The sequence below is a fragment of the Nyctereutes procyonoides genome, unplaced genomic scaffold (genome assembly GCF_905146905.1).
Source record: "Nyctereutes procyonoides isolate TBG_1078 unplaced genomic scaffold, NYPRO_anot_genome, whole genome shotgun sequence".
In the NCBI taxonomy this organism is placed as follows: domain Eukaryota; kingdom Metazoa; phylum Chordata; class Mammalia; order Carnivora; family Canidae; genus Nyctereutes; species Nyctereutes procyonoides.
In genome coordinates this window covers 8,036,156-8,058,694 of record NW_026575052.1, presented here as the reverse complement: position 1 = coordinate 8,058,694, position 22,539 = coordinate 8,036,156, and the positions used below count along the sequence as shown (strand labels likewise).

At 58.0% G+C, this 22,539-nt stretch overlaps 1 protein-coding gene across 14 annotated transcripts in view; it reads left to right on the top strand.

Moving 5' to 3' along the window:
- Positions 1-22,539, top strand: part of RAP1GAP (RAP1 GTPase activating protein) — a 46,099-nt gene that overhangs the window by 11,189 nt on the left and 12,371 nt on the right. For 10 of the 14 annotated variants that reach the window (XR_008665283.1, XR_008665279.1, XR_008665277.1 and 7 more), the window contains 12 exons: positions 7,578-7,671; positions 13,735-13,770; positions 14,751-14,798; positions 15,751-15,789; positions 16,271-16,456; positions 18,500-18,603; positions 18,879-18,957; positions 19,332-19,385; positions 20,479-20,562; positions 20,779-20,879; positions 21,012-21,141; positions 22,193-22,348. Coding sequence is in view for 5 of the 14 variants with exons in the window: in XM_055331982.1 (XP_055187957.1) it covers positions 13,753-13,770; positions 14,751-14,798; positions 15,751-15,789; positions 16,271-16,456; positions 18,500-18,603; positions 18,879-18,957; positions 19,332-19,385; positions 20,479-20,562; positions 20,779-20,879; positions 21,012-21,141; positions 22,193-22,348 (999 nt within the window). In the remaining 9 variants the exon portion in view is untranslated. Of the gene's footprint in view, positions 1-7,281; positions 7,358-7,577; positions 7,672-11,336; positions 11,460-12,067; positions 12,104-13,558; positions 13,621-13,734; positions 13,771-14,750; positions 14,799-15,750; positions 15,790-16,270; positions 16,457-18,499; positions 18,604-18,878; positions 18,958-19,331; positions 19,386-20,478; positions 20,563-20,778; positions 20,880-21,011; positions 21,142-22,192; positions 22,349-22,539 lie in introns of those variants that run through there. The other 4 variants (XR_008665281.1, XR_008665278.1, XR_008665284.1 and 1 more) reach the window with 4 other exon arrangements.

The following is a 22,539-nucleotide window of genomic DNA, read 5'->3' as shown; positions in this document are numbered from 1 at the left end:
GAAGTAGGTCTTACTATTTCATGTTGCAGATGAGGAAGCAGGCTCAGAGAAGAGAAGCAGCTCAAAGGAGCCAGAGGCCCCCTTCCCAAACCCCCCCGCCCCGGGGGCAGAGCGAGCCCACCCGGCTGCTGGTGCACCCCGTTCTCAGCTGACTCCTGGAGGATGTCAGAGCTGGGCCTTAGCATCATCTAAGCAGAGTCCCAGTTTCCAGTGGAATCTGCTTGGAGGTGACTTAATCCTGCCATGTGGTGATTTAGAGGCAGAGCCAGGGCTTCTCCTTGTCACTTGTGGTTAGGAGATGGCAACCCTGTCCCTCTCTGAGGGGTTTTACCTTGGCCTGGCAGGGACTTCTGCTCACCAGCTGGGCCTGGGGCCCATACCTGGTGAGCCTCTCAGCTAGAGAGGGAGAGGGATGAATTACACAAGGTCTAAGCACTGGAAGGTTCCATGTCTGGGCGTTGGGACCCAAGGAATGCCGAGAACAGCTAGAGAGCAGTGGGGAGGGTGTCCCTGGGGCTTTGCTTGGAGGTGGGGGAGGCCTGGCTCACCCTGCTCAGATGCCAACACCCCACACCACCGTCTGGGCCAGAACAGGCGGCAGGGTGTGAACCCTGAATGAGTGACTAAGCGTAAGAGAGGAGGGCCAGTGGGGGAGTGGGTAGCTGATGGAGCGTGTGAGCGAAGGAATGTGTGGACCTTGGGAAAGGGAGACTGACTCCCTGGGCTGCAGAGGCGGGGAAGGACAATGAGGTCAATGACGGAGACGGGGTGTAGGTGGCATCGGGCCCCAGGCCGCAGTGCTGGGAAGGGCCCTGCTCACAACCTCCTGGGCACTGCGCTGGGGCTGGCGGCCTATGGCAGGCTGGTCAGCGGGGCTTGTCCTGCCCATGGGGAAGGAGTGGAGCAGAGGGCTCGAGCTTCAGGTGCAGCACCTCGGGCATGCCCCCATCCCCATCTTGGCCTCAGCTCTCTTCCAGGTGGAACAGAGATAACGTTATCTGCTTTAGGGGCCTTGGGAGGCTGTTGGGAAGGCCTAGCGCGAAGAAGGCAGTTTGTAAAGTACGAGGCTGGGTCAGCACACGTTGTCATTACCCCAGCGGGAAGGGGCCCCGTGGCTAGGTCATCTCAGTGTCACTCCGCCCCCCCCCCCAATGCCGATTTCAGGGAGGAGTTGGTTCCAGGGAAGCGTGAGGGTGGGGGTCAGGCCTAGGCCACAGCCGAGCTCTAGCCACCTGGGCAGGGCAGGCCCTGGCATACAGCAGGTGGATAGGAGGCCCAGTCCCTAGGTGCCGTGCCCCCGGGTGGGGGCCGGTCCCATGACCTCCTCTCGGGGCTGCCAACCTGTTGTTTGCTCAGGAGGCCACTACCTGGCCCGGCTCCGGCATCCGGGTGTCTTGGCTCTCCGCCAGCGTGGAGTGAGGGTGGAGGCCCCCAGTGCTGCCTTCCTGCTCAGCCCCTCTGCCCAGCCTGGGGCCTGAGGGCTGCTCCTCCCCCTCCAGGGTGGGGGTGGCCCTGCCAACTCTACTGTGTGGTGGTTGTGGGTCCCCTGGCCCATCTTGCAACCTCGCTGAGCCTAGGCTTCCTTGTTCTGCAGTGCTTGATAACGGCAGCCCTGTCAGGGTTGTTGTAAGGACTATATGACCTCACAGCGTGTGGCTCCCCCACCCCCAGGTTCCCTCTGGAGTCCTGGTAGAGGTCAAAGGCGCCTGGGGAAAGGAGAGCCAGGAGTGACCATGTCTGTGTCCCTGCCCTCCCTGTGGGCCTTGCGGGGAGGGGGCCAGGCTCCCTGGGCCTGGTTTCAGAAACTTGCTCGCCGGGCTGCCCTGGCCACCTTCCCTGGCACCTTGGCAAGCCAGGGGCAAGTGGTGGTGGGCGGGGGGGCAGCGGCAGTGCCGGGTGGTTGAGCACTGGAGACAATGGGCCTCTGTGGCCCACGAGGGAGGGGGCAGCCCCAGGGCAGCCTCTAGTCTCCAGTTTCAGGAGATTAGAGTCCCCTCAGACCTGATACCACGGCCGGGAGACCTAGGCAGCCCCCCAGCCCCACCCAGAGGGGCCTCTCTTAGGGGGTGAGGGCCCACCGGCGTGGCCCTCCGCACCCGCGTTTCACCTTGAGGTCTGTATCCTCTGCTGCCCCCGACCTGAGTCATGAGGTTGGTAGAACCAGTTGTTTTCATGGAGACCAGGGAGACTGAAGGGATCCCGGCCTCTGATGACCAGCGCTGAGCTGGTCTGGACCCCCGAGGCCCTGTCCTGGGCTAGCCCCCCACAAGTGCTTCTCAGCCTATGTTCTTTGGCTAGCTGAGTAGCTGCTCTGCCCTCCCAGCCCCCCAAGTCTAATCTCGTGTGTGTGTGTGTGTGTGTGTGTGTGTGTGTGTGTGTGTGCCGTCCAGCACCTGCCCAGCGCCCTGCTCCCCGTCACAGGCTTTCTACCTTGATGGCCATATGTCACTGGCTCTGGCCACCAGGGTTTCACCCGTTTAAAATGAACTTTAGGGGCGCCTGGGTGGCTCAGTAGGTTAAGCGTCCACCTTAGGCTCAGGTCGTGATCCTGGGGTCCTGAGATGGAGCCCCATGTCGTGTCAGGCTCCCTGCTCAGCGGGGAGCCTGCTTCTCCCTCTCCCTCTGCCCTTCCCCCTGCTCATGCTCTTTCTGTCTCTCAAATAAATAAATAAAATATTTAAATAAATCAACTTTAAAGCACGAATAGTTTTTACCAGGATGCAAAGAATGAAAAGGGAGCCCCCAAGCAGAGGAAACAGCCTGTGCAGAGGCTCAGCAGTGAAACAGTGTGTCTTCTTTGGAAAACTGCTGGCAGCCCAGCCAGGCTAGGACAAGGCCACCGGGGCAGGACAGGAAGGGGGTGTGTGTGGAGATGCGGCTAGGAGAGTCACAGGGGCCACAGCGCCCTGGGGACCTCCATCCACCCAGGGCAGCCATCTTTGGGGGGCCAGAGGGCCAAGTCGCACCCACAGGACAGCCCAGCCACTGACTGCTCTGGTGCCCCGAGAGGGTGGAGTTCTCCAGGAGAGTGGCTAACAATGAAAATAACAATAGCAAATGCTTCTGTAGTGCTTACTCTGTGGCTCACAGCAGCCTTATGAGGGCGTATATCGACTGTCATTTTCAGAGGGGGAAAAAGACAGGACCCTCCCACCAACTCTCCAGCTGGCTAATAGGGGGGAAGCAACCCAGGAAGGCACCTGGGCAACTGTCCTCAGCCTTACCCATCTCCTTCCACCGTGCCGGCATCTGATCTGCAGTTTGGCAGTGGGTGGAGACACTGTGAGATGCCCCCGGGCCCCAGTGCGGCCTCTGGAGCCCCTCATGGAGGGAAGGCCTAGGTTCTGGTCCCCGGTCTGCCTCTGCCTTGTTGGGAGACCTCCAGGGTGGTGGTTTAACCTCTCTAAGCCTCAGTTTATCCTTCTGGGAATTGGGGATCCTAGCGACTGCCTTATCTCCCTCTCCAGTTCCGGTGAGACTCCCAGGAGTGAGCAGATAAAGAGCACTTTTGAAAAGTACAAAGAGCTGTACTCACGACAGGGAGATTATTATTGTTACCTCGATGTGGAGATAAGGGATGGGAGGAGGTGCACTGACAGTTGCCAAGAAACCTGGGAGCCGTCAGCCAGTGGCTTCCGGCCTGGCCCATCCCACTCGGGAGCTGGGCCACCGGAGCCCTCCCCCACTCCCCTGCTATGCCCTTTCCCTGGGGGAGATGGGTGCTCCGGGAGGGTGGGGAGCTGGGGCCAGCTGGCTGGCGGCCACATACCTCCAGGGCCTGAAGGTGACCCTGGAATGTGCCTGGTCCAGACGCCAGCTTGGCTCAGACTTTCTGTGTGACCTTGGGCAAGTCACCTCCTCTCTGACTGACACCTTTTCCTGTGTACAAGTGTCCTGTACCTGGAGGCAGGTGTCCAGGCCAGACAGAGCAGGATTGGAGCACTGGGCCTAGGGAAGATGCTTGGTGGTGGCTGCTGGAGCCGGGGGAGGGCTGCCATGGGGTGGCCACTGGGGGTCAAGGTTAGGCAACCGGACTGACTGGGTTGAGAGCAGCTGTGATGTGTGTAGTAGAAGAACCTTGGGCTGGAGTTCATCCTCTGCTCTGCCCTTTCCCTGGTGGCACCGTGGACTTCTCACTTAACCTCGCGCTGATCCTCACTTTTCTTATCTGGAGAAAAGGTGAATAATATCCAACCTCATGAAGTTGCCGTGGTGCCCAGATGAGACAATAGACTTTGCAGACAATATGCAGATAGGACTTTGGTCACAGCAGGGTGAAGGGAAAAGAGGGGAGAGCTCCCCATGTCCCAGCACGCTCCCAGCACCCCTCTAGCTGCTGTGTGTGCAGAGAATCCGAAGCATTTTAAGCTGAGCCAGGCCATAGGGTCAGGAAGGTTTTCAGAGAAGTGGGGAGGGACAGACCCCGTGGGAACAGAATGGTGAAGACCAGGAGGAGACCAGGGTGGGACAGAGACTGTGTGTGTGGGGGGAGGCAGTGGAGAAGTTCAAGTTCACAAGAGGGAGGGAACCAGCCAAGTTGGTGGGGGTCTGGAGAGGCCAGAGGCAGGAGGGGAATGGGGGAGCCAGAAAAAAGGGGGTGAGATGGGTATGAGTTGCGGGAGACTGAGAAGGGGAGGGAAGGCAACAGGACTTGGGGGGGCAGGAGACAGGCTGAGTTTACTCATCCCTGCCAAAGTATTTATTGAGCAACTAGTATCTACTCAGAGTCAGGAGACTGTGGCATTAGGGCACCTAGACCCAGATGGTTGAGGGTTCAGGTCCTCTGTGTTTCACTTGCCGTCAGCGTGACCTTGGACAAGTTGCTTAACCTGTCTGAGTCTTAGTGCCCTCCTTTGAGAGACTGAATCCAAGCAAAGCAGTTAGAGCAGAGGCTGCCCAGGGCACATCCGGTATCAGAGGTGGCTGTCCTTGCTATTACTGTTATCATTGCCTCTCAGATGGGACCTGCTGGGTCCGCCCATGTTACGAAGTTCAGATCTTGGGCTCTGGAGTGACAAACCTGGATTCCAGTGCCTGCTCTGCCTCCTTCACTGTGTGACCTTGGGCAAGTTAACATACCTTGCTCAGCTTCAGTCGCCCCATGTGTAAAGCAGGCAGTTTTGGGGCACCTGCCTCCCTGGGTTGCTGTGATGATTAAGTGAAATCATACAAGGCAGGCTGGCTGTGGCTTTTGTGATTGCCATCCTTCTGTCCCTAGGGCTGGGATGGATGGGGGCAGGCAGGGCCAGAGCCTCCAATTCCTGCTCTGTCCCCTGCCCTTTAGGGCCTCGCAATGACCTTGTAGGTGGAAGAGTCGCCTGGCAGGGGGAGGGGGCTGGGTACTGCCTAGGAGGGGCCTACTCTAGCCAGCCAGGGACTAGAGAGTTGAGGCCCTTGGGGCAGGGTCCCTGATAGAAGTCAGGCCCCTATTTCCCCCTTCTCTTGAGAGGCCTCCCTAGTCCTGTGCCAGCATGAACAGTCCTGTGTGTGGGATGGGTACCCGGACATGCAGAAGCTCAGACCCAGAGGTTCTGGAAAGGGAGTGTGTTAGGGAGCTGTTGCCAGACTGACCTGCGGCAGCCACTGTCCGAGCCTAGGGGCTGAGGGGGCAGATAGAAGACCACCACCTGAATAGCTCCACCGGGCAGCCAGGGCCACACCCAAGACCACTGTCCCCGTGGCCCCACCACTAAGGGGACCCAGCTTCACCTGGGCTGCAACCCCAGCACTTCCTGCCCCTGCGCAGCCTCTGCTCTCCACCCCCCTGGCACTAGCCTTGCTCACTCCAGGGCCTGGGTGGGGGGTGCTTTAAATTCAGGCTTTGGCACTGACCTAGTGGGGGAAGTGGCTTCACCTCTCTGAGCTTCAGTGTCTCCATCTATAAAAATGGGGATATTATTTTTATAAATAACTCTCATCTCCCAGCACTGAAGTGAGGGTGTAAAAATCCTTGACACAGTTCTAGGCACGTGACCCAGGTCTCAACAAAAAGTCCTCAGGGCAACCTCAGTGGAATTTGCCTGGACCACGTCTGTGGGCCTCTCTCTACTCCCCCGGCTCCCATCTCTCCCCAGGTCAGCACACCTTGCAACCTGCAGGGACCTAAGTTTGGCTATTCCCTTGCTCACAAACCTCCAGTGCCTCTCTGCTGCCAACCTTCATTCATTCCTTGATCCATTCAATCATTTCTCCGTTCAACAAATACTTGAGACCCTAACTTGAGGAGCCAGAGTTGACCAGGAATGAATGAATACCAAAGAATTCACTGAGCAAATACCTACGGGCTGCCCAGGCTCTGTGAGTTTTTTTGGAAGCAGAGGCTGGGAGGGGTGTGTCCCCAACTCAGGGTCACACAACAGGTAAGTGTCCGGGAATATCTTCCTTGCACTGCCACACTGATGCCACGGCTTGAAATGCCACTGCCACCATGTCTATTTTTCTAGGTCAAGCACTGCTTTAGTGTAGGCCCCACTTTAAAGATGCCAGGAGCCCGGAGAGGCGGAGAGGTATCAGGTGCCTGCGGCAGGGCTGTGGATGACTCCTCTGGGCCGTTTCTCCTACCGGAGAGAGAGGCTGGGCTGAGGGGAGTCAGCATGGGGGCTCGGAGGGTCCTGGGGGCAAGGGGTCTCCTTTCTGGGCCAGGTTCCCGAAGGCTCTTCTCCTTTCAGGGTGTGGCAGGCCCGGCTCCGCCTGACTCAAGCCCGCCGCTGTGGGCCTGAATGACTCACCCTCTCAGGACCAGCCTCAGTGGATGGGACTGGGGCGGGGGTGCAGCCACGTCAGGGTGGCCCTAGGCAGCAGGCGGAAGCCAGGCCTGCTCGCCCGGCCCCAGGCTCCTGGGTTCCAGGAGCCACTGGGCACTTCCTCTCTCTGACCCCCGAGGTGGCCTCCCCAGCAGGCTTTCTGGGGTGACGGGAGCTGACTTCACCCTCACCAGACCTGCTTCCTTTCCTCAGGGAGGGGTGTGGGTGTGGGCAAAGAGTCAGGCTTCATGAAGATGCTGGTTCTACCCCTGACCAGTTGTGTGACCTCTGCATGCCTCTGATTCCTCATCTGTTAAGTGAGAATACCAGTGTGGTGAGGAGTCTGTGCCCTCAGGCCTGGAAAGAGGGGCTGGCACAGGGCCCAGCACACAGTAGGCCCAGTGGGTGTCTGCTGTTGTTATTGTCATTAAGAACAGCAATAGGCCAAGTGTTCTCTCAGCTGTCTCCCTGAAGGCTCAGGGAGGGTTTTTAAAGGTTCAGCACCCTGCTTAGTACAGAAGTCAGAGGACTCAGCCCTCTAGATAGCAACTCTCGCTGCCCCTGCCTCAGTCTACCCATCTTGAGAATGGGCTGTGGACATCCTCTTGGCTGGAGTACGTGTTGGGGGGTGCCCAGTGGAGAATTTGGGGAGAGACCCTGTCCACATCTCTGATCTCTGGGAAAGGAGAGCCTGCTTGGCAACCTTGCTCCCAAAGCCCCTCCTCTCCTACCATGAAATCTCTCCCCCAACTCTGAGAGCCTCTCTTTCTCCCCAAGCTCACTGACCTCCCAGCTTGGGGCTCTCCCTGATCACAGACTCTTTCTCTCTTCCAGGAGGAGTGATGGGCAGAGCCAGCGCTTCCCTCAGGCATTAGACCTGCCACGAGTGGACTTGGTTCCCTCCCATCCTGCTTCACGCTACCCCAAGGTCAGTGCCCCCTCCCCATTGCCCCTGGTCTGGAGACCCCTGGGACTGAGAGATCATTAAGAAGGACCACTGGACAGTCGTAAAACATTCATGCAGATGATGCTTAGGGCTTAGCTCCCAATGGGACACCACTCCTCCTCCCTGGGTAGGTTGGTCTGGGGTAGCACTGTTGGTGAGGGGATAGAATGGCTGCGAATAAATTGCCCAAACAGCGATTCTTCATCACCCTCATCATCAACATCACCATCAGCTTCCTCATCTGTAAACCAGGTGTAATGAGAGCACCTAGCACAGAGCTATCATGAGGTTTAAATGAAAAAAAATGCCAGTAAAACATCCCTTGCATGATATCTGGCACAAGGTAAGAGCCCTATAAATAAGATCATTAGAATCAAACATTTGCCTGGCATTTGATTTGGGTCAGACTCCGTGCTGGGCGCTGAGGGGGCCAGGAATCAGTCTGATACAGACCCTGCCCTCCAGGAGCCAGAGTCCAGGTGAGAGATAAATAACCGAACAACTTAGCAGAATACCAGTGACAACCACCAGCATTTATTGAGACTTATTATGTGCCAGGTGGGCACCTAATGCTTTATAGGCACTATTTCATTCCATCCTCAAACTATAAGTACTATGCGATAGCTACTGTCATTAGTCCCATTTTGCAGATGAAAAAAATCAAGGCTCAGAGAAGTTAAGTTACTTGCTTAAAGACACACAGGTTAGGATATGATGGGGCTGGGACTGGAACTCGGGCTGTGTGACCAGAGTGCCTGGCCTTGTGGCCTCCCTGATACAGAAGGTAATAAGCCCTCACTTTTGCAGTACACTTTTTGGTTTCTGACAGACAGACATCATGCCTCTTGGTCATTTCATCAAACCTTGGGGTAGGCATTCTCCAGATGAGGATCCAGATGCTCAGAGAAGCTTCCCCAAGGCCACACAGCTAGGAATTAGGAGATGCAGGGCTGGCCAAGCTCCTTTTCCATCACTCTGGCCTGAAGCAAGAGCCATGTATCTCTCCTCAGCTGGGAAGGCAGATGGCCAGGGACCATAATCCTTGTGGGATCCCATCTCTAAGGGGGTCCCATGTGGATGTCCTTGGGCAGCATTCAGCAGGTTCCTGAGACCCTCTCCCGCGCTCTGTGCCTGGACAAAAGCCCAAGACAGGGCCATGTGGATCATGGGGCTTGGCAGGAAGGGAGCAACTCGAGGGCAGCTAGGTTCATGAGGCCCCCAGCCCATCTCCCCCGAGGCATACAGGAGGAATTCTTGGTTCTCACCCAAGGGCACACAGCCCTTGGACCATCGCTTCCCCTCCCTGGTCATAAGTCTTCCTATCAGGAAAATGAGGGTTGGAACAACCCATTGTCCTGAGTCCTGCCTGCTTAGACAGCCTGGGGCTGCCTTTCATGGGCTAGCTCTGAGCCACCTCCCCTCAGGCTTCCTGGCCTCCACCCAGTCGGCCAGAAGCCTCCATTTGTGCCAACACAGCTCAGACGGCGGGCTCCAAACCACTCCATCCTGACAGCCCACCCCCACTCCAGCAGAAGCAAGACCCTGTCTGTGGATCATCCTCCTTTGACAGCGAAGGAAACCAGACTACAGACAGATTGAGTGATCCCCCTGGATGCCCAGCAAACCAGTGGTGGGGCTGAGGACACGCCCCTCCTCTAGCACCCCTAAGTCTGTGCACATTTATCATGTTGATGCAGCCAATCTGGGAGGCAGGTCACCTCCCTGTGCCAGTGGGCAAGTCCCTGCTGCTCCTCTCTGGGCCTCAGTTTCCTCATCTGTAAAACAGAGGTGACAGTTCCTCCTCTACCCACCTTGCCAGCTTCAAGCTGGGTAATGACTATGAAACTAACTTTGGAAAGTAGAAATCAGGAAGCTGAACTGTATGGGCAATGTTACATTCCCAGGACAGGATGGAACATCCAGAAGGGACAGTCCCCTCTCATTGGAAAACCACATTTGTACAGACACTGAGGTATTGAGGGCCCCCTTGTAGGCATTTCTATACTCAGGGATTCAGAAATCTGCACACGTGTATACATGCACAGTCTACCCACACCTGTGTCCATGGACACACTCACATGTCTGCAAATGTATTCAGAGACTTGCATATGTATACATGTATGTATATACAGACACACGTGCACAAACATGAATACAGATACACAGGATGCCCTTGCACACACAGCCACATCTGGTCCCAGAGTCACACACATACAGCTGCATGCACATGTGTGTACACTCGCTACTCTGCCTGTCACACAGATGTCTCCAGTGATGCGAGCAGTTCTCACCTCCTCCCAGTGTGGGAATGGATGTTTCTCTGGCTGCATTTTGATGGGTGCCCGGAAGCGCTCAGGCCTGGAAGTGCCTGCATAAATCAATATTTGCTGCTGTTAATTATTAAAAACAAAGCTACACCGTGTCTGGAACACACATCTCCAGGGTTCCCACCGGCTCCCGGGGCTCCAGCCTGACCCAGGGCCAGGTCTGGAGGAAAAGAAGGCCCAGTGCCTTCCTTTCAGGAGCCCCTGGCCCTGGAGATGGAGGGTGGTGGGCAGCTGCTGGCAGCTACTCGGGGAAGCTGAAGAGAGATTGTGCGCTGAGTTGGTGGGCAGCCCTGCCCCTGCAGGGTCCAGAGCAGCTGGTGTTGACTTGGCCACACACAGCTCAGGAAGCAATCGCTGCTTTCCCAGTTATCTGTCTGGGGAAGGGGTGCCGAGGTCCCTGCCCCTACTGTACAGTGGCGGACGCAATGCAGGGTCAGCTGGAAGGGCCTGCAGAGGTGGGAAAACCGAGGGCCTTATATTTTACAGATGGGGAAAGAAGCCTACAGAGGTGGCAGGGCCTCACTCAAGTCCACTCAGCAAGTTGTAGCAAGGCCAGCGCTAGAAGCCTCAGGTCCTGAAGTCCTTGGCAGCGTCTGTTCCCTCCCTCCCCCAGGGTCGGGGCAGTTAGGGTCCGGGGTCGGCATCGGACCTGGGGAAGGAAGGAGACAGGCCAGCCACCAGCAGGCATGGGGGGGTGGGGGATGAGGGAGGGGCCTTTCCCTGGATTCCCAGTTTCTGCCCTTCCTAGCTGTGTGAACCTGAGCATGACACTTCACCTCTTCAATCAGTTTTCTACCGCGTAAGATGGGGCTGACTCTCTACTCCCTCCTGCATTGCGGGGAGAGGTCATCCTTGCCAAGCGTGCAACATTCTAGCTGCTCCAGGAGAGCCCTCGTCTGCGGGGTAACCCTCTCCTCTCCCTGCTCAGCTTCGCAGCCTGTCCCAAGAACCTGGTTCTTGAGGCCCTGAGGCGGGGTAGCCAGAGTCTGGGAAGATAGAGAAGGGGGGTAGGGGCGCGCTGAGTACAGCCCGGGGGCTCCCGGGGGCCTCGAGCGCCGAAGCCTCACGGCGGGAGCGCGCAGGCGCAGAGTCCGGGGACCGCGGGCCGGGCCGCGCGGGGGCGGGGCCTCCGCTGTCCCCGCCCCGGGCCTCCGAGGCCACGCCCCCGCGCCGCCCGTACCTGGCGCCCCGCCCCCTCCGGGACGGGACCCGGCGAGCCCAGCGCAGGCAGCGCGCCGCCGGGAGCCCGGGGCCGGGAGCGCGGAGCTCGGCGCTGCGGGGCCCGGGCTGGGGCGCGCGCGCGGGCGGGGGCCGGCCGGGCCGGCAGGAGCGCAGCCGGGGCGGGGGCCGGGCCGGGCCAGGCTCGGGATGGCGCAGCCGCGGCCCCCGGCGCCCCCCGGCCGTCCGCGGAGGGGCTCGCTGCCCGCCGGGGCCAGCTGGCAGGTGAGGACCCGGGCGAGGGCGGCCTGGCCGCGGGCGTCCGCGGAGCCCGCTCAGCCCGACTTCCTCGGGGCCGGGCGGGCTCTGCCCCAGCCCGGGCGGCGTGCGAGGCTCCGCCATGGAGGGCGTGTGAGCTTCTGGGCTGACACCGGGCACGGCGGCCCCGGGGCGCAGCCCTGCCCTGGGGTGCCCGGCCTCGGGCTCTTCCTAGAGCCGGCCCGGCTCCGAGGGGCGGGGTGACACCGTGCCTCTGTTGGCCTCGGGACCCCTTCCCCGTCCCCCGCCCCCTCTGGGAGCCGAACGTCGCCCTGTAACTCTGCGTGGTGCTCCGGGCCACTTAGCTCAGGTCTTCCACGTGTCGGGGCGTCTGTGAGGCTGCAACTGTGGGCATCACTTGTTGCTGTGTGTGCTCTCTGGGTGACAGTACCATGTGTCAGTGCTTATGTGGCTCTGACTCCCGGGGCATTGGTCCTGGCCATTGTTCCCTCAGGTCACCCTGAGTCGGGTGCTCTGGGGGCCACCGATGCGCCCGCATCGCTGCTGGGACTGTGCTGGGCCGAGGCCTTGTGCTGCCCAGGCAGAGAGCCCCATGTTGCTGTTGTACAGGATTTGGAGTTAACAGGTGTATTTGTCTACCTGGACTGCAGGTGTGTCAGTGTTTTCTGCTGTAGCTGCTGCCTGGGGGATTGTCTCTCAGAGGGTTGGGTGTGGCCGTAGGTGTCCTTGGGTCAGTGTCTCCCGTGAACTCTCGTAGTGCATTTGCAGGGTGGGTTTTGCCTCTGTGGGCAGGCCTCCGAGTGTGCACATGGGGTGTTTGTGGTTTGTGGTCTTCAAGCTGTGTGTGTGCACGTGTGATGCACCCATCATGTGTAAGGGGGTGTGTGAGGGTCAGACCTCTACCCTTCATCCTTGATTAACCACTTCCACAGTTGCGGCGTACCTTTCCCCCCTCAAAAACTCACTTAATGTTGTGGTCAGGTCTGTCATGTCTGTTGACAGAGGTGAGCAACTCTGTTAGAGAAGGGTGAGCTTGTACAGGGGAGTGGGGTTTTGCAGTTAAGTTTCCGGAAACAGAGCTGCCAACACGTGAGTGCGTGTTATTGTGTCTCTTGGTACACAGATGTGAACGTGACTTTGTAGAGTTTGTGTAGCTTTATGTTCAATGTGCGCATCTGCACAGGAACATGGACCTGTGTGTGATGTGAGTGGGTGTGCTGTTGTGTAATTTAGGACAATGACGTGTGTATTTGTGTGTTAGCGTATAGCTCTGAGGCTCAGAATTGGTGTGCACAGACCCCCCCCGGGTTTGTGGGGGGGTCGGTTTATGTGTGTTTGCTTTCTTTGGTACACTGAGAGTGTGTTTAAATATTGGTGTACAAGGCTGTGTGTGTTGAAGCAAGAGAGAGAGAAAGAGTATGTGTTTTCTGGTGCACAATCCCAGAGCACATGTGTGTGAGCTCAGGCGGTGCCCCCACTGGGCGGCAGGAGCCAAATGAGTTGAGGCCTTGGAAGTGCTGGGGGAGGGGCATAATTGTGGAGACCCTGGGGGCTTCCCAGGCCCAGCCCCCAGCCCCTCCAACCGGCAAGGATGCCGCCTTCCAGGAAGGCTCGTAGGGAGTTGGCGCTAGAGAGGCCGGAGCTGCCAAGCACAGCTGGCAGATGCCCCGATTAACCCTGTGTGTGCCCTGGCTAGCCTTGGGAGAGGCTGCCTGGAGCGGGAGGGGTAAGGGGATGCATGTGGACTCACGCACTGCTGTTGAGCCAATGGGACATCCCACGCTCTCTCCCCCAACAGCCCCCCCCCCCAGCCCATACTGCTTGCAGGGGAGGGTGCTCTTCCAGGAGAGGTGGATAGAACCACAGACCCTCCTGAGGATCCCAGCCGTCCATCTCTGGGGCAGGAACCAGGGATACTTGGCCGATCCTAGCACTGCCAAACTTGCAGTGAGGTGGGGGAGATGAGTCTCTCCCTGAGGGTCACATCTGTCTATGTCTGAGAAAGCAGCCTCTGGGAAGGGGGCTGAGTGGGGTGGGCTGCCTGGGGAGGGCCCTGGGCTGGCTTCACGAAGCAATTGGTCAAGCCCTGCTGGTCCTCTGCCCAGATTTCCCTTCTACAGTGCCCTCTCCACTCCCTCTTGCTGCTCAGACAGGCCCATAGTGACTGGTGAGAGTTGGGGGGCCCAGGAGGGCAAAGGAGGGTGGAGGCTCTGCGGGGGCATAGCAGGGTCAGCTGGGCCAACCCTGAGGACTGACCTGCCATCCTTCATCTCTGTTGCAGAACACAGATCTGTTTGAGATGATTGAGAAGATGCAGGTGAGGTTGGCTCTGTTGCCCATTCTGGGGAGCCACAGAGGGGGCTGGGCTGGGGTGGGGGCCCTTGCTGTATCTCTAGCCCTACCCCTCACTGAGGACAGGCCAGGAGCCCTCAGCCGACTATTCTGGGAGGAGGTGGTGGCAGTGCATTGTCCTGAACTCTCGGTCTGGGGGTCAGAGTAGAGGATGGAGACTGGGAGTGCCCTGTCCGACCCTGGGCCCAGACCCCACTTATGTCTCCCCTGCTCCCATCCCTGTGTAGGTCCCTGGCAGGGCTGGGATCAGTGCCTTATCCAACTCTCCCATCCCCCCACACACACACATCCACACATACACACACATTTCCCATCCCCCAAGAGGCATCACAGGCTCTGTAGCGTCCCCATGTAGAATGGGAGGAGGGACAGATGCCAGGGCACAGGGCAACCTGAGGCTGTGCTTCAGGCTGGGGATGTGCCCCGTCCCCTCTGCCTGAGCCCTGCCCACCTCCCTTCCACTCCCAGCCCTGGTCTTCCAGGCCTCTGTCTGGTGCATGGGTAGGTGTGGGAGGTGCGCAGAGGGTGGGGCAGCTTGAGCAAACCTCAGGAGCTTTCCCTGGTGTCGATGTTGGTGTGCCCTCCAAACCCTCTCTTTATCTTTCTGTCTCCACCTCTCCCCTCCTTCTCTCTCTTTCCCTCTGTCCCCCCCTTCTCTCTCTCAAATACACACATCTGTGTAGATGCAATGGCCTCCCCCCACACTTACACACTAACACGTGCAGGCCACCCCTGCCCCCGGTCCCAGCGGCACACGTTCCCGCACAGAGCCCCCAGCCCACCCCGCAGAGGCCCGAGCAACCGAGCCACCCAGCACCCTTGCCTGGGAGTACCCCCAAGTAGCCAGGCTTTCCCCTCCTTGGGAGTGTGAAGCTCCCATAGGGTGGCAGCGCTGGCAGCAAGTATGGGAGGGGCACAATGGGACATGTCACCTTCTCTTTGCAGGGAAGCAGGATGGATGAACAACGATGCTCCTTCCCACCACCCCTCAAGGTAGGTTGGAACCACAGCCTGGCTCACCTTTCTGTGGCTGCTTACCTGAGCAGCCTCTCCAAAGGGCTTGGGACCTGGAAGGGGTGGGGGGACTCCCTCCCCAGGTGTGATCAGCAGTTGCAGGAAAACTCAAACCCAGGACCCAGGGAGCTTCTGCCTGGGAAGGCTGATGGGGCTCCCCGGGGAGGAGAGGGAGAGATGGGGGGGGGTGGCCGGGTTGCCCTCCACCCTGCTGTGAGGAGTTTGACAGCAGGCAGGGATGGAAGGAGATGGGAGGAGGCTCTTGTTTAGACTCAGGATTTTCTTGGGGTGAGTGTTGCACTTCTCCCAATAGGCGTATGGTTCTGTGGTTGATTTGGGATCTCAACAATCCCAGAAGGCTGATGGCTGGGCCTGGCGGGGGAGGGGGAGGTGAGCCCAGGGCTTCAAGGGGAAGGTTGGAGGGGACGTTCTTGTGCATATGCCGATACTCTGTCCAGAGCAGAGGTTCTCAGGGTGTGGTCCTCAGACTAGGAGCATCAGCATTACCTGGGAGCTTGTTAGAATGTAAAATCTTTAAAAAAAAAAAAAAGGTTGTATATTTTGGGGCTACAGCCAGACCCTGAGAAACTGGGGGTAGGGCACAGCAATATGTGTTTTTAGAGCCCCCCAGGCCATTCTGATGCTGCTGAGAACCACTTGTCCCAGGGTTTCTTCTGGGGAGGCCATGAGCCTCCTTTTCCCCAGGCAGAAAGAGACCCAGAAGAGGCTGCCAGCACTCAGTGAGCTAATTTGCCTCAGCCCCTGCCTCGTGGGGTCACCCCAAGGCAAGCCCTGGGGAGATGGCACAGCCCTACCCACACTCCCAGCCCAGGTGGCTGGCTGAACGATGGAGCCTTCTGGGGAGGCTGGAAGTAAGTAAAAGGTGAAGACCCCACCCCAGCTGGGTCTCTGCCCTGTTTGTGTTTTGTAGACGGAGGAGGACTACATTCCCTACCCGAGCGTCCATGAGGTAACTGGCTGGACCCCCTGAGCCCACCCCCACCCTGACCCCCAGCAGCACTCACAAAGCGAGTCTGGACTCTCAGGTTTCCTCCCTGCCAGGAGCCTGACCGCAGGCCTTGCTGTGGGCACAGGAGCCTCAGCTTACTGGCCCACGTCTTCAGAGCCCATGTGAACTTAGGCCTCTAATTCCAAACGTTCCAGCTTTTTGGTCAAGGTCACGCTCCCAACTCTACCTTCCCCCAAGTCCTCATCCTTAGAGACAGGAACACGGGGTTCCATGCAGCCTGGGTCTGTGCCTGCAGTAGGAGGAAGAGGGCCGGAGCAAGTCTGCTGGAGGGGGGTGGATGCAAGCCCGGGGCCCCCATAGACTCTGGCTCGTTCCCTAGCACTCCTGAGCCATAGCAGAAGTGACCCGGTCTGAGTTGGGGGGTGTCCCGGGGCCCTGGTAGGGTGCAGCATGGGTGGCTTTCAGCTGAGTCCTCTTTCAGGTCCTAGGGCGAGAAGGACCTTTCCCCCTCATCCTGCTGCCCCAGTTCGGGGGCTACTGGATTGAAGGCACCAACCACGAAATCACCAGCATCCCGGAGACAGAGCCGCTGCAATCACCCACGACCAAGGTGAAGCTCGAGTGCAACCCCACAGCCCGCATCTACCGGAAGCACTTTCTTGGCAAGGTGGGTGGCCCACTGGTGATGGGGGCTGGGCCTGGGAGGCAGCCAAACCCATGGACTGGGGCTGGGTGATAGTCTCGGGTCTCAGAACATTTGTGGTGGGTTCACACATTCATTCAACAAACGTTCATTGCAAAAGGCAGTGTTATGACATAGTGGTTAACAGCAGAGGCTCTACCACTGGCTCTGTCACTTGCTACATGACACATTGGGCAAGTCACTCACGCTCCCTGCACCTCTGTCTCCTCATCCATAAAAACCGAGATGGTGATGACACCCATCTCCCAGGGTTGCTGCAAAACTTTAACGAGAATGATGCTTATAAGGGGTTTAGAATGGTGTCCGGCCTAAAGCAAGTGCTCGGTCAAGGTTGGCAGATAATGAGCACCAGCCACGGGCCCAGCCCTGTTCTAGGCACCAAGTATGCAGCAGTGAACAGAACAGACCAGGCCCTGCCCTCGGGTAGCTTGAGGTTGGGGCTGGGAGAAGAGTGCAGTGGGCCGATGCAAACCCCTGCCCGGTGACAGCTTGTCAGTGTCATCCCGTAGTGTCCCTGGCAAGAGTTAGCAGGTGAGACTGGGGGGGTGGAGGGGAGGTCACATGCTGGCAGGCCCCACTCCAGGTGCTCTATCTCTGCCAGTTTACAGCCCAGGTGATGGGGAAGGGTGTGGCTCTGGAGTCTCACGGCCTGGGTGTGTGTCCGGGCTTTTCCATTTCTTGATGGTGTGACCTTGGGCAAGTTATTTAACCTTCCTGGGCCTGTTTCTTCATCTGTAAAAAGGATCAGAAAAGCACATAGAGATTCATGCCAGGCACAGAGTAAGTCCTTAATCAGTGTCAGCTGTTACTACATCTGTATAGCTACTCTGTGAGATCAGGGTCATCCTGGATTCTACAGAAGAGGAAACTGAGGCTCATAGAAGTCAAATGTCTTGGTCACGGTCACACAGTTACCGAGCTGGGAATTGGACTAGCCCTGGCTGACATTCCATTAAGACACGCCGGGAGGGTTCATGCTCCTAGCTCAAAGGACTTGAGGACCTCAGTGCAGTCCTTGTTGCCAAGTGCCTGCTACTTGGTGCCAAGCATTTGAGGATTTTGGTCACTGTGCCCAGGGGGTACTCAGGGGAACCCTCAGCTCCAGGTCCACTCAGACCACCCCCGAGCTGTGGATTTGCCCCTGCCTCTTTCTCCTCCTGTCCTCTGAGCACAGGTGTTCACCATTTGACAGGACTTAACTTCCAGGACGACTCCTGGGGCGGGTGTGGCCGGGAGCCAGGCCCACTCCCAGGGCCAGCAGAGGGAGCCAGGGCCTGGCAGGGGTGGAATAAGTTATCGCTCCTGGCCTGCCATTGACTTCAGGACTTCCCCATTCAGAGGTGCCAGCCCTGGGCTCCTCTCTGGGGGGGACCATTCCTGCCACAGCTTTCCCTTGGGCCCTCTGTAGTATTTGTTCCCAGCCCTGGGGCTCCTCCAGGTGAGGCAGGAGGGTGGGAACCTGCCCGGCCAGCCGCCCAGTGTGTTTGTGAGATGTTTCACTTCCTGTTTCTCATGGGTCCTGGCTTCAGGGGCCACAGAGCCACAAGCTGAGCAACCAGTCAGAATATTTTTATTGAGCACCTACTGTATGCCCAGCTCTAAGGGCAGGGGCTGGGAGACAAGTATGCAGGTACAAATGTGGTCCTGACTTTGGTGAGGACCCAGATGGCCAAAGTAACTACAAACATTCATTGACCACCTACTCTACACTAGGCTGTTTATCTCTTTCAGTCCCTGCCACCGTCCTACAAGGTAGTTGGCTTCCCATTTTACAGAGTGGGACACTGAGGCACAGAGTGGTGAGGTGACCTTCTTAGGCTACCCAGCTGGCAGGTGGCAGAGTGGGGATTTGAATGCAGGCCTATCTGATGCAGAGTCTGCCGTTAGCCATGACACCTGCTGCTTGGTGAAGGACCCCATCCGGGAGGGAGTTGGCTTTCTGGTCTGGTTTCTGGAAGCCCCGAGCTCAGCTCTACCCTCTCTCCTGGCCCCCACCTCTCACCACAGGAGCATTTCAATTACTACTCACTGGACACTGCCCTGGGCCACCTTGTCTTCTCACTCAAGTATGATGTCATCGGGGACCAGGAGCATCTACGGCTGTTGCTCAGGTGAGGGTGGGGTGAGGGGACCTGCAACAGCAGGGAAGGCTGAGGTCTTACAGTCTGAAAGCCCATCTCATTATACCCACTGTCCTGATTATAGCCCAGCGAGGGCAGGGATTTGCCTCAGGTTGCTCCGCAAGTTAGTCCCCAGGCCAGGCCTGGGCCCGTCATCACCTCTGGTCCTCCCCGGGGTGTGTCCCCTCCAGTCTTACCTGGTGTGGAGGGGCTCCCACCTTTCTTTCCCACTGCCTAGCCCCTCAGTGTGGGCTTTCTCCTCCCAGGACCAAGTGCCGGACACACCATGATGTCATCCCCATCTCCTGCCTCACTGAGTTTCCCAATGTGGTCCAGATGGCAAAGGTGAGACCTGTTTGGGCACCCCAGGTGGGCGCACAGTTGGCTGCAGCTTTGCCCGTGTGCACCGTCATCTTTAGCCCCCAGGTCCTTGCCCTGCGTGCGCAGCCCTGCCTCTGAGGTCCCACGTCATTGGCGTGCTGCTGTGTGTTCTGGGCTCCTGTCCCCGGCCCATGTGCTTTGGGGTCACTTTAGAGCATCTTTGGATATAGGAGACCCCAGTGCTCTGCACCCCATCCTGAGCAATGATGAGCCCCCACCCAGTCCTGCTGCAAACTTGGCTGTTCCCTCTCCTTTCTGCTCCCGTGCTCCCCAGATGGTGGCCGGGGAGGCCCAGAGGCCCTGAGGCCCTCCCCTCAGCCCCTCCCTTCTCCCTGCAGCTGGTGTGTGAAGATGTGAATGTGGATCGATTTTACCCTGTGCTCTACCCCAAGGTATGGCTGCATCTGGGTCTCGCTCACCGGGCTGGGTGGCTGCCTAGGGACCTGAGCATTTATGGGCCACTTGTTGTGTACAGGGTACCCCCCCACCAAGTTCTCTCATTTCATCCACACAACAACCGTACAAAGTTGGCAGTTTGCAGAAGAAGAAGCAGAGGCCCACAGTGGCTCTGTGCCTTATCTGGCAATGCACAGCAGACGGAGGCCTGCCTTAATCTTAGCGTCATCCACCTTGGAGGCAAGCCTTACTTCCCGGAACTCTCAGTGCCATTTGGGGACCCTCCCAAGGGCAGTCGGAGCTCCTGAGCCAGGGGATGCCACTGGCCTTGCCTTCTGACCTAAGGGGATGCAGAGAGAGGGAGTAATACAGGGGCCTCCATTAATGCTGCCCCACACACAGCAGCTGTGCCCCCCCAGCTCTGGCTTGGCTTCGAGGCACTGTGGCCATGTGGGGAAAAGACAGGGGCTTGTCTTCAGTGAGATAGGGGTGCTTCTAGGAAAAGGTGGCCCTGAAAGACCTGTCAGCCCTGTGGCTCTGACTACATTCCAGGACAAGGTGAGGCCCCCAAGGGGTGGTGTAGTCCAGGAAAGGTCCCCCAAAGGAAGGGGCCTCAGAAATCAGATGTTACCACTCAGGTACAAAAGAGGAAACAAGCCCCAAGGTAAGAGGACCGTCTCAAGGGTCTATAGCAAGTTGGTGGGACTTGACTCATTCTAGAATGATGCTGTGGGCTTGCAGAGGGGCCGAGGAACAAGTTGGGTATCACAGAATGGAATCGGGCAGGAGCCTGTGGGCAAGACTCTGGAGCAGTGAGCTTAAGCTTCGGTTGTGAGTTCGAGGCCCAGCTCTGCCACTTGCAAGCAGTTGACCTTAGGCAAGTCACACGTTACTTAAGCTCTCTTAAGTAACCAAGGTTTCTTCATTTGTAAAATGGGGACAGCCGCAGTGTCTCCCTCACGGGCTTGTCGTGGAGGTTAAACGAGATGGCACAGGTACAGTACCCGGCATGGCGCTGCGCACAGAGTCAGAGCAATAAATGGCAGCTTGTAAAGGTGGCCTGTTTCACCCGTGGACCTCTCCCCCCAGGCTTCTCGCCTCATCGTCACCTTTGATGAGCATGTTATCAGCAATAACTTCAAGTTTGGAGTCATTTATCAGAAGCTTGGGCAGGTGCGCTCACCTCCTCCTTCCTGCTCCCCTACCTGCCTGGCTGTGGGTCTGGGGCCTCAGACCTTTGCCAGCGAGGGCACCTGCCCAGGGACTGTGCTTCCCAGGAGCTCAGGCACCCTGGAGGTCCTCCTCCCAGCCTTCTCTGGGTGTGAGTGGGGGCGTGCAGGGGCGGTGGCTGCACCAATTTGGTGACCTCTGCCCTCCGTGTGTCCCCAGACCTCTGAGGAAGAACTCTTCAGCACCAATGAAGAAAGCCCCGCCTTCGTGGAGTTTCTCGAATTTCTGGGCCAGAAGGTCAAGCTGCAGGACTTCAAAGGGTGAGCATTAGGTGGGAAGAGCATCACTTAATTGGACCCATGCCCTCCAGCAGGGAGGGAGCCCCTGTCCTGGCCCTGTGGAGGCCTGGCTGGGGCTGGAGACTGAGCCGTGGCCTGGGGGGCCTGGGGCAGGTTCCGAGGAGGCCTGGACGTGACCCACGGGCAGACGGGGACCGAGTCTGTGTACTGCAACTTCCGCAACAAGGAGATCATGTTTCACGTGTCCACCAAGCTGCCCTACACAGAAGGGGACGCCCAGCAGGTAGCCTGGGCACCCACCCACCTGCTCCCTACCTGTCCTCCTGTCCCCCCCACCTGCCTCTCTGTTCAGTGTTCACCACACCAGGTTCAGGGGGTGCTGGGATGCAGGGATGCGGATGATCCATTCCTCCCACTCGTGGGCTCTAGTGGAGGCAGGATGACACTACAGGGTGCTGTTGTGTCTGGAAAGTCTGTTTCCACATCCATGAAATGGGCACAATAATGGCACCTACCTCATAGGTGAGCACACATGAGGGAATGCATAGAGTGGCCAGAACAGTGTCTGGTACGTAACAAGAGCTAGATAAATGTGAGTTAGTGTTTTTAAAGGGAGGGAGGGGCACTGTGAGGTCACATGGGGGCACTTAAACTTGGCAGAGGTAGGAATCAAGAAAAGCTTTCAAGATAAAATGACTTGTAGGCCACAAAGGAGCTGGGGGGTGGGGGGAATGTTCTAGGTGGAGAAAATGGCTTCCACCTTCTGCAAAGGCCTGGCGGCGAGGACGTGCAGGGCATAATCTGGGAGCTGAACTCAGAAATTTGTCACCTGTCCTAAGCTTCCTGCAGGGCTGCCCCCTGACCCCATGCCCCCACCCCAGAGGGATCCAAGAATAATAAGAGAAAAATGGAAACTTTTGTGTTTAGTGTCTTTTAAGTTTCTTGTGAGAAGATCCTGTGTTCACTTGCACAACATGACTGTATACCGAGTGGAACTTGTCTGTTCACGAGGGGCCACGTTTGGGGTACTGAGACTATCACGAGGGGCCACGTTTGGGGTACTGAGACTAGGAGGTAGAGCCTGGGGACCAGGAGCCTGGGTTCAAGTCCTGCTCACAGCAGGGTCTTGCAAGTCACTTCTCTCTTGGCCTCTGTTTCATCTGTCCCAGGATTCCAAGAAAACTAAAATATGTTGCAGAGTAGTTTCTCATGACATTTTTTGGGGGAAAAGCAGATCCTTAGACGCACCCTCCCACAGTCCTGCGGGCACCCTCCCTTGCACCCGGGGAGCCCCCCTCTAGCCAGGTGGTGAAGGCTTGTGGCCCTGTGCTCAGTTACAGCGAAAGCGGCATATCGGGAACGACATTGTCGCTGTAGTCTTCCAGGACGAGAACACACCCTTTGTGCCTGACATGATTGCATCCAACTTCCTGCATGCCTATGTGGTGGTACAGGCCGAGGGCGGGGGGCCTGACGGCCCGCTCTACAAGGTGGGTGATCGCGGAGCCTCCCGGGGGTATCAGCCCAGCCCCAGCCCCGCCCTGAGTCACTAGGAGACCTCTCTGAGCCTCGGTTTCCCCACCTGTAAATAAGGGGACTGTCCAGAGGGCTCTGAGCCCCCCTGTTGCTCTGTTGATGGAGGATTCCTATCTTGCCCTCTCTGCTCACCCCCCCACACACA